Source organism: Venturia canescens, chromosome 3 (assembly GCF_019457755.1).
Source record: "Venturia canescens isolate UGA chromosome 3, ASM1945775v1, whole genome shotgun sequence".
Taxonomy (NCBI): domain Eukaryota; kingdom Metazoa; phylum Arthropoda; class Insecta; order Hymenoptera; family Ichneumonidae; genus Venturia; species Venturia canescens.
This window is the reverse complement of record NC_057423.1, coordinates 1,196,650-1,216,389: the sequence shown is the minus strand read 5'-3', so window position 1 is coordinate 1,216,389 and position 19,740 is coordinate 1,196,650. Positions and strand designations below refer to the sequence as shown.

Here is a 19,740-nt window from a genome sequence, read left to right as displayed (position 1 = left end):
CGTTCTCCTGGAAAAGGGCATCGCTCGTCACCAGATCAGCGTGTAATTAGTTTCTCTCGCTTCTCGCGCAGTCACTCCGAGTACAAGAGTGCTCTCGCGTTGTGTTCGTGTTCTCTATTTTCTGCAGAGTTCGCTCTACGTTGAAGGTTGCAACGTACGAGCAAACAAACGGGGGGCAAGAGTGTCCAAGAGTGTAGGAAGGCCAAGAGTACAGGCTGGCTCTTCGATGTTCCCCGAGCGTACGGAACTCCTGGTGCTTTTGTTGATTGTCGGTAACGTTAACGCTTGGACTACTGGCTGTCTATTCACCCAGCCTGACCACTATTGCTTCGGTCCAGTCTTCTCGCCGGAGGTACATAAATTCTTGACGGCCAGTATGTTTCGCAAACCGCGCGATACTCGTGTGGCTTTACTTTGTGGGGTGAGAGAAAGAAGAAGGAAAAAAACAACATCGAAGGCTTTGATGGACGACTCCTGACACGTCGGATGCATTGTATCTTGCGGAACCTCCAGCCACGGACATTTCTACCTTTTAGTTGTTTTTTCTTTTTTACTTATCCCTTCGGAGAATAAAAGTATAGCTTTTCAGAGCGTATATCGCTCGACTTGAAAGCAATAATGGTAGAAAACAAATTTCTTTGATAGAACCTTTTGCGAGAGCGCTATACCATTCGATTTCGTTGAGATCGTTAATCAAAAATATGTTTCGTTTACTGGGAAAAATGTGGTTTGCTTCCGGTGCTGTGAAATATATGTTTTTTTGACTTTTTCTATTATACCACCACTTGCGACTTGATTAAATTTTTCGTCGAGCTGGGAATAATGGTACGGCGAGAGGCAAAGGATAAGAGCGGGGACTCGCTAGCTGACTGAAATATTCGCATTTCTCGAGTGATGGCCATGGTCGTATGACCAGAGGGAGTTGGAAAAAGTCTAGGCGCACCGAGAATGCCAAAATTGGGCCACTTTTCCTCGTGTCCGTAGAGAGTATTACAGTCTCGCTCTCTCTCTCTTTCTCTCGTTTAGCTTCAGGGTATCCAGCGAGGTGGAGTTTCGTGCTCGGAATTTTACCGCGTACCTCACCCTTCCGGCAAGCACTCTTTGTAACCCACCTTCCTATAAATGTGGCTCGCTGTCTCCTTGGGTTAGGGCACTTTTTAGTGCTCGTAACACTGTTAATGCTCGTGACACGCACAGGATTAACGCTGGAATGGCGAATTATCTAGGATTTAGGAGCCGGTTACAGTCCACGACAGCTGTGAGTTTATGCCAGTGGAGAGAAATTTCGTGAATGATTTATCCTCGAGTTTTTAGTCTCTCGGCTGCTGGTTGAGCTTCTTCCAATTAATAGCTAGAAAGGGAACAAAACACGGGGCTGTCCGAGTTAATGCTTCGGCGAAACGGCGCATTCCCGTCAAATAAATATAGTCAAATTATAACGTCGTGCCTAAAGAGATCGTCAATTTTATAGTGTCTAATTCTTAGGATCGCAGAAAATTCTCCACTGAATTTCAGCGAGATTTCAGAGTTCATCGAAATCTCGGTAGGGTGTCAATTCTACATCGGGCAACTCCACATTGTGTCATCTATCCAGTCAATCTTTCCATCGTTGAAACTGTCCAAGTGTAGCAAGTATACAACCGTGCCAGCCCTCCATTATGGGTTGAGTCCTGATTGTCGCAACTCGACATTTCTTTGACTGTTATATGTGCTCGTATTTTTCGTTGACTGTACTTTTCGCACAGGACCGTTGTTACTCGACGGAAATCTTTGAAACGTTCTACATGTACCCGGTTCGTCAGCTCTCAAGTTTATCGACAAATTTCTAATCGAATCATTGAGCAAATATTGATAACAATTATACAATAGATCTCTGTATAGTCTTTTGAAATAATAATTCTTCATTATGTAGCGATAAGCATTCTAACTTCTTAATTTATTAGCTTCTTGAAACGATCTGAAAAAAAAATCCATCTCATTATTCTTGGTATATATTTATTTAGGGTATGTAAAAAAATGTTTTTTTTTTCCAAAGAATAGCCTCAGGTAGAAGATTAAAGGCTATTCACATTTCGAAGGCTCCACTATACTTCGATCTACAGATTGATTCTAGTAGATTTTTAATTTTTGCCACTGTCCATTGCCACCATGGTGTTTGATTGGACTTGTTGGAACTTTTTTCGGTTCGGGTTTATTGGGTTTGTTTGGGCTTAAAACTTTTGGGCTAACAAGAGTTGCTACATTTGGAGAGTTCCAATGATGAAAAAATGCACTGGAGAGATGACACGATGTCGAGTTGCCCGATGTAGAGTTGACACCCTGCCGAAATGTCGTTCTACGTACACTTCTGTCATTCGTACACGCTAGTCCTCCACAATCGCTATAACTATCTTGCGCGAATTCAAACGACTTGTACGTATATCATAGCCAGCAAAGAACTTCGAAAGCATCAAAAAGTGGGTCACAGGTGCGTTGTAAAAGGAGCCTCGGATGTTGGGGATTTCCCACAAATTACCATCTTGTTAACCACAATTATATGCACCGCTGGCTAATTTCTTCTCTCCCACCGATTTTTTCTTACTACACTTATATATTCATCATTACGCGAGGAACGAAGCTCGCAGCTTATTTATCTCAGTTCTGAAAAAAACGTTCTGGACTAAACTTTGTGAGTTATGAACGATCATAATTTCTTTTTATAAAATCATTCGAGTATTTGAACCGACTATTAAATTCGGTCCAATTGCAGTCATAAAAATATTCCAGAGACGGATAAAGTTTTAAGCGGTTTAATACAACGCGAAATGTCTCTTGCGGATTTTTAGTGTCGTTGAACGAGTTAAATAACGAGGGAAGAGCATCGAGTGTTTCTATGAGTGATATTTCGTAATTAAAACTTGACGTTCCATTTGTTGCAGATGGCGGAGTGGTGGGTGGCTCCGGGGTGGGTCCGGTGGTGACTCCCCACACCCTGGAATTGACACCACGCGGTAGAGTTATACTTCGGTTAGCATCACCGGAAGCTGCTAGAGCATATTTACCACCGGAATATCGTCCGGGCCGCGTGTACTCGGACACGGATTCGGAGAAGGTTTGTTTCATTTTTTCTTCTCTATCCACAGAATGAATCGACGTATTTATAATGAAATAATATATTTGTAATGGAATACGAGTTTATTTAGTACGGTAAAGGGTGAGACTCATTTTGAAAATTTGCCTCGAAATAATCTTCACAAACCTTTCAATGTATACGTATATATTTTTGATGTATCAACTGGAACAGCTGCACTAATTTTCTTGCTGATTAATAACCTCAACGTCGTAGTGATATGCAATTTATCATTCGGTGCCACATGGCACACGCGGATCAACTGAATCCAGAGCATCGAGGATTATTGAAAATTCATAATTCCATCTCACGAACGATGGGAATATTACAAAACGCTCCATTTTCAATTCCCTGCTCAATTGAGTTGCGGAAAAATGTGTCTCGTTCTTCTTCTGTCATTCGAGGATAAGTTAAATTATTTATGGTTTCATAAAATCGAGCTTTTATTTTAGAAAAGTGTTTCTTTTATTTTTGGAATGATCGTTATTCCGGGTGATTTGTATTCTTATGTTCTCGCTTCAAGACAGAATACCCGAGACGATAAATCTTCTTTCTGTGTTCTCACCAAAGTGTGGTTAAATTATGTTGATATTATACACTGTGTGATAAGAATGATGTTCGAGCAGAAATCGTGAATTTCTCCAGAAAAGATGGCCATGGCGACTCATAAAATTTCTAAATGAGGTGCTCACCATTGTATTGGTTGTCACGGATTATGTAATCTATTTACAACGTTCAATTGTAGGATAAATGATTGAGAGCTATTTTCCTCTTACGATGTAACTTTTCTCGTCGTTCGAGTACCAATTTCCGGACGGCCTATATTGAACACAGGGTTTTCTGGGATAAGTGACTACACAAGGGAAGTAAAATACATCTGCATCATCGCGGAAAGCACGCGAACAAGAGTATCGTAAACGAAACTTTGCGTAGCTAGAGGGGGCGCCACGGATGCTGGAGCTTTTCCGAGTTCATCTGCCGACGACTCGCTGTGCGCGAGAATGAGGAATGGCAGACAATGGTCTTTGTACAAATATTACTAACACTGGTGTAGCAGTTCAGATAGCATAGTTTACAGTAGCTGTGTAACCTGTCCTCCAACGTCCGTTGGTCCCATTCCTTTTTCTCTCTGCACAATACTCTGCAGCCGCGTTAAATCCGTTGCGTTTACGTAGCTGAACCCCTCGCACCATGCGCTCACGTTTTTTATAAACCTGGAGTAAGAATAGCGCTTTTTTGCGATTACTTGTGAACAAGACCTGGAATTCTTATAGTCTACTTTCCCATTGAGCAACGGTTTAATGTTTCATGAAATTACCCCACACTGCCTTATTTTTTCCTCCCGTTTCCGATGAATAATCTCCTCGTAATTTCGCAGTGGTTCATTTTTCCTGTTGTTCTTTCGCTTGGGAAAATAATTTCTCGATTAGTTTCGGAGCAACAATAGCCTCAATAAGTCTTTTTATTTTCTTGGTAATTTTAGCAAAAATTACTCATCATTGACGTCGTGGTGGAATCGACCACAGCACTTGCTCGTCTAAAAAACCAGGGAAATATTATTATTTCGGTATATTGATGTATGGTCGAATAGTTAATGGAAAGAATTCTTAAAAAAAAATAGAACGGAAGTCATTCTTAAAAAGTTTTTCACTTGGAAAGCATGAATGTTTTATAAAACTACACGAGAAAGATGAGTTGAGCTTTTGCGAAGGCGCGTCAGTACGCAATGCGTGTATTTGGTCTTTTGAAGAGTTCGGATGTCTATAACTGTACAGATAAGAAGCCAGTACCTCGGGCATTGTTCGGGTCAAGTGTTTGCTTGCACAGTGCTTTAAAGTTGGGGCGAGAGGGCAAAGCTCTTACTCGCAAAGTACTTGGAAAGTGCGAAAGTTCAGCTGGCAACATTATAAAGCAGCAGACAATCCCCATTGAAATATAGATATTGAAACACGTATAACAATGGTAATAAAAAGAACATCGAGCTTCCCGAAATGTATTATTCCCATAGTTTCTACAACATTTATAGTTTTTTTTCTAGCAACAACTTTCTCGTCGCTATTTTCATGCATAAAAAATTTCGCATCAATTATTCTGAATATAAAAATGGGAAAAATGAAGCTCAGCAGTGATGCCCCTGGAAATCCATTCGTCAAACGTGCGAGCGTGTTTCAAGTGAATTTTAAAGTGAGATAACACTGTGTTCAGCCAGCCGACTATCAAAGGTCGTTGAACTATCGATTTATTCGGTCCCCAGGCGGCGACGGAGCTTGAATGGTCCTCATTTTTTTCGGCGAGCTCCACTATTTCTCGATGTTCTTCGATTTTTTCCTGTTTTCCTTTTGACCGTGCCTACTTCTTCTTCTCTTTTCTTTCTCATTCGAGTCCCGACTGCGAGCTGAGAATTTTTTGCACCCACCCAATACAGACAAAGCCCGGATTACCACAAAACGTCCTCTCTCGACTCGAGGCCATTTCCGTTGAACGTCCCTTGGGAAATGTGCTAGACGTTTCGGTGCCGATAAAATAGGTGGTGGTCGCGTCGTCTCGTCATTATCGAATTCTTTCCAAATCGCTTCTAATTAGCGCCGTTCCAAACTCCGCTTAAAGGTGCTGTACTCGTATTTCATCCCACCGGCGGTCTCCCGTATGGCGGCTCATGAGATTTTCCCAGTATACGTTATCGACAAACAATATTGTTCGCTTATCCAAAACCACCAATTACCGTTTCGCCATTCTGATCAATTAAGTGCGTTTATCGGTATACATTAATTATAATTCATGTTCATGTACCACAGAGTATGTGTTATATTGACATTTTCATGTGGATGCATTTGCATTATTGATGAATTTGCATTCCATTGAAATGAAACAGAATCACCAATTACACATTCGCGTAATTTTGATATTTTCTACTATAAAAAAAACTATGTCTGAAGAACAAAATGAAAATGAATTGATAAAATGGATATGGTTATTTTTAGATGTGGATGTATTCCCTCGGCCGGGCATTGCTTGATACGACACCAAGAATAGCAGCTCTTACAGGATCCGTATCGGTGTCGCCATCCTCTGCTCTTCAGTCCGTTCTCTCAGCGATGACAGAGCCCGATCCTCATAGACGGGCGTCTTTAATGAATCTCTTGGATGTAAGTTCTTCAAGTGTGTTGAAAATACTTAAAAAAATTAGTCAGTTTTCTTTCACTCTGCGGTGTGGTGGTGGCATGGGCTATATAAATATGCACTGTAATGAATGACAAATTACGATTCTCATATCACGATTTCATCAAAACACTGATAATGAAAATAATTAAGCACTCATTCAATTAGATAGTTCATTGAAAAAAATTAAATTTATGCGAACAATACAAACACACAATGGAGGAGTTTCAAATGGATACAAATGAAGAAGGTGATGGATAATTATGAAATGCATATGAGTATAATTAATCAAAACTTCGTGACAGTTGCATTGTTTTGCTAGCTTACTAAAAAAGAGGTATAAAAGCGTTGTACGTATTCGAGGATTACCGAATATTGAAACATGTGCAGTCTCATGAAATGCTCAGTCTCGATTGCTGACACACCGTTCAAATTTGTTCCGTGTTGGATGATCACAGATATTACGATAGAAACGCAAAATCCGAGGAAGCGTTAAATTCGTTGGTTGAAATATAGAGACACACGTCGAAATGGATAGATTTATGAAATTTAGAATATGCCCTTGGTAACAATATTCTTTCTATCTTACCCTTGTAATCGTTTTTTGTTTTTTTTTTTTACGAATGTGGAAAATGAGCTTCAAATATATATGTTGGTTAAAGATTTTTTTAAACTCGGTAAATGAATTTAATTCGGGAGATTTCTCATTATGATCGTTAATTCAAGAGAATTATCAGAGATCATGATGAATTACGGTTGATTTTACATTCAAAAGGCCCGCGGCAGCCAAGTGAAAATAGTTCTGAAGATTCACATGCGTTGATCCATTAACGATGTACGGTATGTACAAAAGTCTAAATAATTAGAAATTTATCAAATTTGGCGATAATTTTCTTCAACATCAAGTGCGAAAACACAATTTTTTTCAAAATTTTCTTCTGCTTAGTTATCGAGTAATTACGCATTAAAGCAGATTTCTTATGCCCGGAATGTATATCTATATATATATGGAAACGCTATGCTTATACACGTGAACTTTAGTGATCAATTACTCGATAACTGTACAGAAGAAAAATTTGAAATTGTTTATGTTTTTAGCATGGTTTAGCATGGTAACATTGTAAGCCTGTACCATTCGATAACTTTGGAATGCGCTTATGAAAAGCTAGCAATATTTTTACTTATTGAAACATACATGAGCGTTAATATAGCTTGATCAACTATTATACAAAATACTTTTGATAGTTGTTAAACTACGCTAATCGCTGCGATAGAGAAGACCTCCCATGTATTTAATGCTATAGCTATAGGGAGGCAGAGGTAGCTTCGAATTAATTAGCTTTACTGCCAACGGATTCATATATACATGTATAAACACACCTGTATTCATACATGTAGATATGCGTATATATATTGAGAGAATAGCCGGAAGCGTGGGCGTACAGGAGCGATGATTTAACATCCCTGAATGTGTTGGAGCACCGCCTCCGTAGCTACTGCTGCATCTGACTACAATTGCTCGGGTCGAGCTCCAATGTGAGCGACAAGGTGTCTTGGCTACTACCTCTTACGAGGAGGATGCCAGAAGGGTATATCATATATACATCGAGGAATAGGGTGCGCCAGGGTGAATAATAAACCAATTCCCATGGTTCCAATGATATACCAGGCTGATTGTGTTATTGGAATTTGTAAGGCCCTGAAAGCACTCTTTCACAATAAGAGTATTTTTGCTTGTTTGTTATAAAAAGCTGTTTAAATGGGGATTTTGTTCTTGGCCAATAAAAATAGTTGGTGCGCGGAGAGAATTAAACCGTAATATTTAGCGTGAAATTCACTGTAAAATTTGCCGTGATATGTTTGACTGCAGGGACAAGTTAACGAAAAATATTCATTCCTGTAACGCACTGTACAATTTTAAAGATTTTGCGGAATTTTCAGTTTTATGACAGTAAATGTTGCAGATAAGACGTCAACATTTACTAAATACTCCGTTAAAAGTTCCTACTAGAAACAATAAATATTATTTAACTTATAGGAAAGTTCAATTTTTCTCTCATAATAATATCATGAATCGTCATCGCACTATCGTTACTGACGGTAATTTTTCAAATTTAATTCTCTCCGTGTGACTCGTCGGGTTCGTAAAAACACAGTATGTATTTTCAACAAATAAGAAAAGTGTTTTGAGATATGATTTTAGCGAAATTTCTATTATGTTTTGGAAAGAGTGTACGATAGCAAAGTTTCAATGGAGTACAACAAAAATCTACGGAAGTTCTGGCTCGTTTGATCTTTGTACTATCTCGGAATTAAAGTTTCAACGTAAACTCGAAGCAGTTAAGAAAATGCTCATGGGGATCATAAGAGTGCTGCATTCTAATTGGGTATTTTCAGTACGATTATGTTTTTAATGGTTCCTTCAAATTGCATTTCTTAGCATTACATCCTGAAATGGGAGATGGCTTCTTTTTCTCTTTTCGAACGTTTTCCAACAACAAATCATTTTTATTTTCGTATGTCACGTGGTTTGCAGTAAATATACGACTTCGTATATGACGCTCTTCTATTCAAGCACGTTTTACGGTAGACAATGAAGAATACCGCACAATGGCGTTGTGGTGTCCTCGAAAGAGGACGCGTTGAGAATAAGCATTATGGCCGCTATGACAGTTCTTGTCAATGCCGTTGAAAGTTGTAGTGACAGGAGAGGAGAGGATCTTTGATGCATATGATGGCGTCGTGAATGGAGGTTTTGCTTTGATGAATTTACTTTAAAGATGGTGTCGCAGTGACGCGTTCATCAATACTTAAAATCATTTGAGTACTCGTACCTCCGACCACGTATAAGATGCTCCTTTACCATAATTCAATCCGTCCATTTACGTCGGTAAAAGCTTTTGACGCCCTCCTGGGGCTTGACGCGTATGTCGATCTCCCGAATGAAAGTAATGCCATGTGCATATTTTCCAGATGCCAATTTGAATTCTTTGCGCTTGGATATAATAAAACTCTTTGAATATCATCGATCAATGTGAAAAAGTATAATGTTGAAATTCGTATATAGAATATTTCTCGCTCCCGCTCAGCAGGACCAATGCTCAGGTGGAGCTTCGTGCTCTCCCGCGGGCGTCGCCACCTCCTGGGACACGATTTCCTCGCGCGATCGTAGTGTCGCTTTGCGCAGGCGCAAAGCGCCTCTTCATCGATCAGCCATGTTGATTTTCTCAGTCCTTGATCAGGTATTGAAGAGCGTAAACCTCTACCCTATTTTTCGAGTATCATTATCATTTTCATTACGCACTTACGGGCTTCTGTGCTAAATACGCGTAATTAATATTTCCAGGAATACTCAACCATAGCTTTCAAGATAACATCTGATCAGATTCGAACACGCTTTGTCGTCCATTTTGTTATTGTGGAACAGGTGTTCAATAAATACCGGCTCGTTCGAATCTTTTACTGTCGGAAACTTCTCGGTTTTTTCCTTCGGCATTCTTTTGTATAGGCATGAACAAAATGAATATTTCTTTTTTTTATAAAATATTTAACCGTGTCGTTTCTATTACTTTTGACACCTACGCTAAATCCCCGGAGAACATCCTTAACATTCACAGAACTGATCATTTTAATTGCTTTACGTTACGAAATTCCTGAAATTGTGGGCAAACGGTTAAGCCAAAAGGGCTGCGTATACAAAAAGATTTCAATTGTCACACCGATTAGAAGTGTACCTCATGAAATAACGCTTTTATGGAAAATTAATGGACCGGTAAGTCACTAATGTTTTCGTGATAACCTAATTGGCAAAAATTTCATCAATGCAGATGTCTCGTGAATAACAATGGAAAGTATGTTTGTCACCAATATGTGAGATTGGAAATAAATATGATGGGAATCAGTAGCACGTTGGATTATTGCACTTTCTAGGCACGATCTCAGTTTGTTGGCGAGTGGAGAATGATGGTTCATACTGCATAACGTCCAGAGAATCAGCACAAACAATCCATTTGTTGGTCTCTCTCGTAAGTCAGCGTCGTCACTGACAGACATACACACACACACACAACACACATTAACACATCGACGGTGACGCCATTTCATAGGGAGGCTTCGCACGCATGGTGTCAATATTAGCATGCAAGGGATAACACACGAGTCACATCGTATTCCTCCATGCAATATTCATTCCATTAATGTACGAATTTCCCTGTGGATATCTCTTAGATCTTCTTCCTAGGTCTAGACAGCAATTATTTACTCAGATACATTGTCATTCCTCTTTGAATCGCTATATCTTTTTCATACACTTTACCATGTTGTTTTTTATATTCTATTGAACTCCACCATGTTATTTTCATTCACTGGAATGTCGAACCCGTTATACATACAAAGCTCGTAAGTTAATCGCTGAAATTCCGAAAAGAATACTATTCCAATTTGTGACTACTTTCCATTAACTGAAACCTTCAGCTTCATTCATGAAATATTCGTGGAGCTCCAGAAGTTGTCTGAAGACGCATACATTCGGCTCTCGAGGAACAAACGATCGATGCACATTGGTTGCTCCAAGCCAACTCTCCTACGTGCATGTTACTCTCAATTTGCTGTGGATGGAATTTCTCAGTTGTTAAACATTTCTTACTATCGAGGTTCCTAGCTTTTTGAGGGAGTACCAACTGTTGGAAGCCGAACTTCATGTCTTCTATCGAAAATTTATTAGAGTGCAATATGAGTTTCTGTAGATGAGAATGAGCACAAAACGTTTGTAGGGATCATATTTTCTGAGAGAGAGGATAAAGGGGAAACTTCGTGGCTACCAGTTTGTCTATTTAAAGAAAATATTGATTTCATAATGACTCGAATTCTTACTTAGTTTTTCTGACAAACGTCTTCTTAAATAAATGGAAAGAGAATTGTGACATTGAGCTACGATGCCAAATCGATGTTTGATGGGATTAAACGCAGAGCAAGGAGTTTGTGGTTCATTGGACATGAAGCAGACGTGCTTGTTTTGCTCTCCAGCCAACTTGACACTCGCTGCTACTGAGCATCGATAAACGCGGTACCCAACGAGCCACATAATTTTATTAACCAGTACGTTGGTTTTCAGTAATGTCGACCAATTTCTTCATCAAAACTCAATCGACTGTAATGTTTTGGTCATTTCTCGACTTTTAATGTTTCCATTAGAATTCCGAACTTAGATAAATTCCAGAATTAATTCCTAAAAAGATTTTTATTTCCAAGGTTCCATGAATTAATTAACAGTCCTTTATTGATTGTTTCATTAGAATGTGAGATATTTTCTTCGTTCGCAAAATACTTCTCTACGTTGCATAAAAATTGTGATCATATTATTACGTTTTATTATTTGTTTCGCACTCATACGAATGAACGTTCAACGAATCAAAAAACCTGCGGTCATTAGGGGCGTTCTGAAAAAATGTTCGAACTGTTTTCGACGCAGGTTTTTTTTTTTACTACGCACGTGCATTTCCATGTATGTTGGTGATCTTTTTCGCTGATATGTTTTTTTTGGGATATTTTTGAAGTCTGGATAAATCTGGACTAATGATCTGACAAACCATCAACGTGACAGCAATCGATCAAGTTGAAGATTTAGTAGTGTTGGTAGTTAGATTTGTTTGATAAAAAAATATACCAGAATGTAGGACTTTTCTCAATTGAAAATGAACATCGGGCAATCATTATAAAATAGTAATACTACAGTGAACTGTATTATGTAGATGATCTTCGGTACAAATAAATCGTATTTCAGTGACGATAGATATAAATGATGACGTGTTAGAAAGTCGTAAAATATTGAAATTTTATAATTTCAAAATTAAAAAAATACAATTTACTAGTCTTTTGAATCGACGTTGATAAGGATTTCTCTCAAGATTCTATAAAATGAAGTGAATTTTTTTATTTTTCCTTGACAGGTGATATCTGAGTACTGTCGCACGCGTTTGCAGTCAAAACCTTTCACCCACATTGTGATGGATATGTACAGAGAAGTAACGCGATCAGGACAGTATATGACAAGAAAACGAGCTGCCTTTCCAGCTTTACGACCAATGCCAGGAGGCATTCAACGTCCTCATCAACGCCAGAATCAACATCAAGCACAATCTCATCAGCAAAACCCTCAACATCCTAAACAGCAACGGCAGCAGATTCAGCAGCCTCAGGGAACAGGTCATTTTTCGAAGCATCAGGTCAAGGGTGCCCTCTTCAAGGCCCAGTCACGTAACTCGCGTTCTCATCCAAATTTGCTCAGCTTATCAGGGCATGAACCAACTTTGAGCAGCTCAAAGCCGCAGTTCCAATCTCAGATAGACATACAGACTAGCAACACGAAGCTTCCAGCAATTTATCATGCGCGAACTAATTCCCAGCCAGAATACTCGGAACGCGTTCAACAAGGACTTACTGCACACGCGAGAAGTACTCACAACCTAATAATGCTCTCCAATAGTGAAAGTGCAACTCAAAACTCTGGAAGCAATAACGTATACAGTGATCCAATTTACGCCCTACCTGTGAAGCCGTTCCTAAGCTCTCAGGATGTCCGGGTCAATGGACTTATGGTTAAGTCCAACATGGGGAGAGAAGATTTTTATGGTCAAACCATCACGGGTAGACCTAGAACCATTAAAAACGGCGGATCGTCTCAACCCAACATCGCCCATCTTGCTAGAGCCTCCAACAGTGACAAGGCACAACCGGGCACAACCAATATCCTTAGGAATGGACGAACCAATGATCTGCTTCATCGACAATATTCGAATCCTCAGCTTCCAACGAGAAACTATCAAGAATCCATCGCTGCATCACGAAATTCTTATTCACAAAGTAATTGTGCTATCGCTCCATCAAAACTACGCGTTTTCGTCGGTGACATAATAGATCCTGATCAAATAAATAGTTCGAAAAATAATCTAGTGTCTTCCATAAAAGTTTCGAGTGTACATGGTCCGGTGCCTCCGAAACCACCTAGACTCATGGCTACTCTTAAGAGGCCCGCACCTTCATTGCCGCAACCCAATAATAATCTGGGGGAAGCTCCAGCCAAACCACCGAGGTGAGGAATATCGAAAATAGATTTTTCTGACGATGTTTTAAGAATCATACAGGCGGAATTTTTGTATTTTATAATCGTATTTAATGCAATTTCACGTCCCCGATCATTCTTTATACCGTAATATCTTTCCTCCCCTGTCATATTCATTTCGCATTGCTCCTAAATTCTCATTTACACTGAATTTCTTTCAGATTGGCAATAAAAAACGGTCCGAGAGCACGACGAGGAAAACCAGTTCAAAGAGCTCCCTCTCGTTTATATAGAACCATCGGTGGACCAACACGAAGTTTCAACAAGAATCAATGTGTAGGTCCCGAATTTGTTGTACGAGCTAATCAGCCACCAAAAATCCTCAGCGTTGGTGACGTCAAGGTATGTTTATAAACTATCATTAATACTTCTATTCGAAATTGACGAAGAAAGTGCCAAAAGAAATATTCCGATACCGGGAATCGAACCCGAGCCTCCTGGGTGAGAGCCAGGTATCCTAGCCACTAGACCATACCGGATCACGTGATTTTAAGGCTGAGGCAAACTTACTGAAATGGTCTGCTGCTGCCGAAAATAGCTTTTGGGTTGTTATAGAAATATAGGCTACCCAAGGTGGAAACAATGTGTAATTTGGATTCTGCAAGATTAATGATGGTAGAAACAAAGTAAAAAAAAAATATTCCAGCACAAATCATACTGTCAATAGAAATTAGCGAAGAATATAAAAAAATTTCCGGTACCGGGAATCGAACCCGAGCCTCCTGGGTGAGAGCCAGGTATCCTAGCCACTAGACCATACCGGATTTTCTGCAAATTAAATGCATCCAAAAAAACAGAATTTGAAACTGCTGTAACCTAAAGGATCAGTACGATTAGACGCACAAATATATTCATTTGTTTAAATAGTACCTTCGAAACATTTAGTCATTTGCAATATTCGAATGTTATTGAAAGCCATTAAACATGCTTTTTTTTCATCCTTGAAAAATACTATTCCTATTGTTGTAATAATCGAATCTTATGTGAAAAAATGAGCCATACGTAAACTGACGATGAATAGATAAAAAATAAAAAATAAAAAATAAAAAATTCCGGTACCGGGAATCGAACCCGAGCCTCCTGGGTGAAAGCCAGATATCCTAGCCACTAGACCATACCGGACTGTGGGGTCGATTTTGAAAATTCTTCTGGCAATTTACAAATTTTCTCAAACACCAGTACAACGCGAAATATTTTGTTAAGCGACCTATAAAATTCTTATTTTTCTACGAATTTTGAGTTTACCAAAGATAGTTGAACTGATAAGTAAAGATAAGAGAAGGAATGATTCGTCATGCCGATGAAAAAAAAGAATAGAACTTGAGCTTGATTTTAGTTTAATAGCGGGTGTAAAGAAAAAAACAGTCTTTAACAACATTTATCTATACGTAGCCAGTATAGGCGTATGTAACCATCAGCATAACACGAAGTAAGGAGGGAGAGAGAGAGAGATTGATTGATTGATTGAGATTTTATTTTGCCCTGGAAAAGATCCATGGGGCAATCGTTACAAAAATCTTAAAATTATCAGTGACAAGAAGTATGAAAGAAAAAAAAACAGAGTAAGACAAAAATAAAATAAAATAATAATAAAATAAAATAGTAAAATAATAAATAGTAACCCAATAATAACACCAAGCAATATATAAATAAATACAATATACAATATAGTGCGGTAAAATAAGATTTAAATCAGCTAAAGAGTAATGTGGCGATAAAAGTGATTTTTAATGCATATTTACTAATAATTAATAATAATTAACATTATAGCGTAGACTAATTGTTCAGATCTTCACGCTCAAATAAATAGGTGAACAGTCTAGATTTGAAAATACGTAGTGAAGAAGCTGAGCGAAGTTCGTTAGGAAATTGATGCCAAAAATACATGGCTTTTATAACAAATGAATTTTGCAACGTAGTGGTTCGCACATTAGGTATTCGAAAAACATCAGGACATCGTCTATTGTTAGCTCGTATACGGTTAGAGGCCGGAATGAATAGTTCACGCAAGTATAGTGGAGCATCACCATTAACAATTTTATATGTTATAATGCCGATAAAATACAATCTTCTAGACTTAACAGTAAGCCATCTCAATCTCCTCCGAAACGGCGTAACATGTTCATCTCTCCTTAACCCAAAGATATAACGGATAACTGTATTTAAAAGTATTTCCAATTTGACATTAAGTTCATTCGTAAGATCATTATAAACCACACAGCAATAATAATCAATGATTGGTCAGACAAACGAAGTGACGAGGATAGGGTACATTCTACTTGGACGCTGACAGCGTTAATAACGCTAATAACGCTAAAACGTGTTCGATTTGAAGTGAACGCGGTGACACTGGTTGCGTTCACGTCATGTTCGACTTGGTCCGATTACAAATTGGCGGAACCAACAAGTGATCTTCTTCTTTTTCAATTACTCGACGAAATAACACTGGATTCATCGAAAAGTGAAGACAGCGAAACAAGCAGTAGTACGATAACAGAGATAACAGACGATTCTCTCTGTGGATGCGTTCAACCACTTAAATGTCGGGAGCGTTGAGAACACAATTCTAAACGCACCCATTTAAACGCTTATAGCATTTACAATGCCAAGCCGAACGCAAAATAGCGCTATTAACGCTGTCAGCGTCCAAGTAGAATGTACCCATAGTCTTAACTGATTGAGTCAAGAGATTACAGGAGAGAGAGAGAGAGATTAAATTGTTTTTATTCAATTATTTCATCCAGTTGTTCATACGAACGATACCCTACGGAAAAATATTTGATTCTTAAATTGTTGCAAGTAACTGCAAATTAAAAAAAAAAAATTCCGGTACCGGGAATCGAACCCGAGCCTCCTGGGTGAAAGCCAGATATCCTAGCCACTAGACCATACCGGATTATTGAGAAATATTGTTTAAAACCATCTGGTATATTTTATATATTATTTATTCTTTCCAATAAATTAAATAACTAGACAGGAAGTCTCAAAAGTGAAATAATTAACGAGTCAGGATGTCCGTCGAGTGGCCTTAATTACCGTGTTCAGGTCACAGTCCACTTTTGTGGGTTTGAGTTTGAATCGGACTTTTGATAAAAATATTTTATAATGGTTTTTAAAAAAGTGTTTATTTTTGAGAGAAAAAAGTCAAACTGAAGCATAGTAAAATCTTTCTGGTGATAACCTATCAATTCACATGGAAAATAATTATAGGCGAGCAACAGTGGGCGGATAGTCGTAATATTGCTGACTGGACAACGTATCGAAGTGACCTGTGATCCACAAAAAATCACTGCCGGCGAGTTATTCCAGGTAAGATCGTAGATATAATTCATTTCGAACGTTTAATTAATTCTCGGATTTTCTTCCAAAGTTAAATTTTACTAAAATATATGAACTCTCCATCATTAAAATAGTTAGAATATTGGAATAATATTCAATAAATTTGAATCTATTAATATTCTACAAAATCAATTGAAGCTTGTCAAACGATAAGAATTTCTTCAGTAGTTCCAACGATTAAATTATGAAACGCAAGAGCTCAATAAATCAATCACGTCCCTTCCAAGGGAGATAATGAACGGTAATTGGAAGTCAATCAAAGATGCCATATTTCGAGACTCAACCTATATTCAGAATAATTGATTGGTGTCGTACGATTAAAAATACTGACAGCGAAAATAATATCAAAAAGGTAGAACAATTATTTCATCGAATTTGACCGTTTTTTTTGTTCATTTTGAAAATGCATTGATGCTTAATGAGTAGTTTTTTTTGCAGTTCACCTAAGCAGTCACATAAAATACAATTTCGACATCTTTTGAAAATTATACCTGGAACACGCACACACACACACGTATGTTGGGAGTTGGCGCGTATAGGCTACTTTACAATCCAACAAATTCCACGACGTGTATCCGTGAGAATTTTGGCTGGCAAGCAGCCAGAAACCATTCCAACAGTTTATCTGTACCTCGTATATGTTAGTCACAGACGTCGAGTAACTGCAATCTGATTATATTATCTGTGAGATCACGAATATAGTAATCCATTTCATATTGGTAAAAAAAATATATATATATTCAGTTTATAGTTCCATTAGGACAATTTCAAGTTGTTCACTAGAATTAGCGGTGTTCGTGATAGCTTTTTGAAAGAATTATTCGACAAATATGACGGTCGAACCCCGATAACTCAATTTAAATAGTCCATCTCCGTTAAAACAAAACGAAATGATTGCAACTTAAAAACGTTGTATTTTTGATCCCTAGTTAAGTACAATATTTTTTTCCAACAAAACTGTCGCTCAGTCTCAAGACCCATTTGAAGTTTCATCCGATAAAAGAGTTCTCATTAAAAACTTTTGAATGCCACTCAAAGTTTTCTGCATTATATCGTGAGGGCAAGAAAACGTTAACCATGGGATGATGAGCAATTGAACTTTCGATAGGATAAGTCGAGTTAGCTGACTCGATCTTTAATATTCTCTCGATCTTCGTGGCTCGATAAATCTTGAAAAGCTTATAGATATCTACTTCATAAGTGCCATCATTTCTATTCGACCTTTATTCATATTGAAATGGTAATTTCAGTCGAATTATCGTAACCATCAAAGTTTCATATCTGCATGAGGAAATACATATTTCAAAGAGACGACACTCAAGATATTTTCCGATTTGATAATTGTGAGGATTGGACTGATCTGAGTTTATCTGAACAGAATTATCTTGCTAAACAGAATGGAAGAAAAGAACACTAAAATTGTAGAGTGAGCGACCCCGAGTCCATTTCCTTACGGATTTAAAAGTCTTAGACAATTATGACATTTCACCGAGTAATTATTCATTGCAGGCCATCGTACAAGCTGAAAGTCTTGATGAAAACTTTACGCTGGGTTTGGCGGCGTTACTCGCTGGCGATTTTGCAATGTTACCACCAGAGACGAAGCTGAATAAAGTGGCGCCTCCCGGTTGGCTAAACAGTGGAAAAAACAAAGGAACTCTGGGACTTCCAACGAGTTTTATGCTCTATCTGAGATTACGATTTTTCTTACCGTCACTGCGAGGAACAAGGTAAAAAGAAATGATTGACATTCCCAACATTTTTTCCAATGCCCAATCGCAGCTTTACAAATTATTCGCTCTTTTTCCGTTTTTATTGGATTCAGAAGCTGGATTTCGAAACATCTTCTCTACTTGCAAATAAGACGCTGTATATTGGAGCAACAGTTAGTCTGCCCTTTGGCGCAGTTAATTAATTTAACCGGGTTCGCGCTTCAGGCGGAGTTTGGAAACTACAATGCGAACGTGAGTGACAGAAATTAATAGGGTAATGCACTTACGTATAAATGAGGCGTTTAATAGTTCTGTGCCGGGAAAGTTGCTACAGAATCCAGAGATCAGACGAAAAGTGTTTAACTTTAAAAATATTTGCACAGCTACACATTGCAACTATTTCGACCATACATTCACAATTTGTTGGAAAAATAAATTAATAAATAAAATTTTTGCGTTGGAACTTAGGAACATGGACGTGGTGATTATTTTCTACTCGAGCATTACATCCCAGAATCATTGATTCTAAATCCAGATGCAAATCTTCAGAAGTCTCAATTGCCGGGTGGACCGGAGGCTCTTCGTGCTCGGTTGCACCAAGCACATCGAGACCGACGAGGATTGGACGCGAACAACGCTGAAGAAATGTTTATAATTCATGCTCAAGCGTTGCCAGACTATGGGTCTCATTATTACATTGCAACGGCGGACAACAAAGAGCTTGGAAAGATAATGGAACGATTAAAAAAGTGCAACTCTAATCGTCCGCCGTCGGCGACCACCGACGGTGGTATGTACGCGTGCACGGAAAATATTTATCAACTGGATGCGCCCTCGGATTGTCACGTTTATGGTAAAATCGAATTCGATCGGATCAATTCGTGCGACAAAATTCAACGTCGCATTTATACCGATGAAGAAAGATTACGCGCTTCGACGAATGCTACCAATGCTAATGAGGATATTTATGCCGTACCTACAAGCGCCTCAGTTGTTAATCTCGTTGAAACTAACAACAATAGCAACTCTAACAAGCTCAACAAATCAAAAAAGTCTGAGAGTAACGTGTGGCTGGCCATACATGCCCAGGGCTTGAAACTTTTCGAAAGGGGTGGTCGACCTCGCGACAGGAACGAACTCGCGAGACTACAATGGCGAGATATTCAGACATTGAGCTACAGCAAAAATTCTCTGGTTGTTTATACTCGTTTCAATGGTAAACGCTGCAAATTTAAGCTGAGAATGGATCATAAAAAGTGAGCCTGCTCGAATGATATGACGTTAAATCATAAGGCTATTTT

The 19,740-nt window shown here is 38.5% G+C and overlaps 1 protein-coding gene and 4 non-coding genes across 9 annotated transcripts in view; 1 reads left to right on the top strand and 4 right to left on the bottom strand.

The window, feature by feature from the left end:
* Positions 1-19,740, top strand: part of LOC122408170 (uncharacterized) — an 81,430-nt gene that overhangs the window by 52,974 nt on the left and 8,716 nt on the right. For 4 of the 5 annotated variants that reach the window (XM_043414805.1, XM_043414803.1, XM_043414804.1 and 1 more), the window contains 8 exons: positions 2,919-3,091; positions 6,091-6,255; positions 12,217-13,358; positions 13,550-13,730; positions 16,599-16,697; positions 18,237-18,457; positions 18,553-18,691; positions 18,908-19,695. In XM_043414805.1, the coding sequence (XP_043270740.1) occupies positions 2,919-3,091; positions 6,091-6,255; positions 12,217-13,358; positions 13,550-13,730; positions 16,599-16,697; positions 18,237-18,457; positions 18,553-18,691; positions 18,908-19,695 (2,908 nt within the window). Of the gene's footprint in view, positions 1-2,918; positions 3,092-6,090; positions 6,256-11,348; positions 11,366-12,216; positions 13,359-13,549; positions 13,731-16,598; positions 16,698-18,236; positions 18,458-18,552; positions 18,692-18,907; positions 19,696-19,740 lie in introns of those variants that run through there. The other variant, XM_043414806.1, reaches the window with a different exon arrangement.
* Positions 13,796-13,867, bottom strand: TRNAE-CUC (transfer RNA glutamic acid (anticodon CUC)). Its single transcript has one exon. It is a non-coding gene; the product is annotated as a tRNA-Glu (tRNA).
* Positions 14,081-14,152, bottom strand: TRNAE-CUC (transfer RNA glutamic acid (anticodon CUC)). Its single transcript has one exon. It is a non-coding gene; the product is annotated as a tRNA-Glu (tRNA).
* On the bottom strand, positions 14,439-14,510 carry TRNAE-UUC (transfer RNA glutamic acid (anticodon UUC)). The gene has a single exon. It is a non-coding gene; the product is annotated as a tRNA-Glu (tRNA).
* On the bottom strand, positions 16,213-16,284 carry TRNAE-UUC (transfer RNA glutamic acid (anticodon UUC)). The gene has a single exon. It is a non-coding gene; the product is annotated as a tRNA-Glu (tRNA).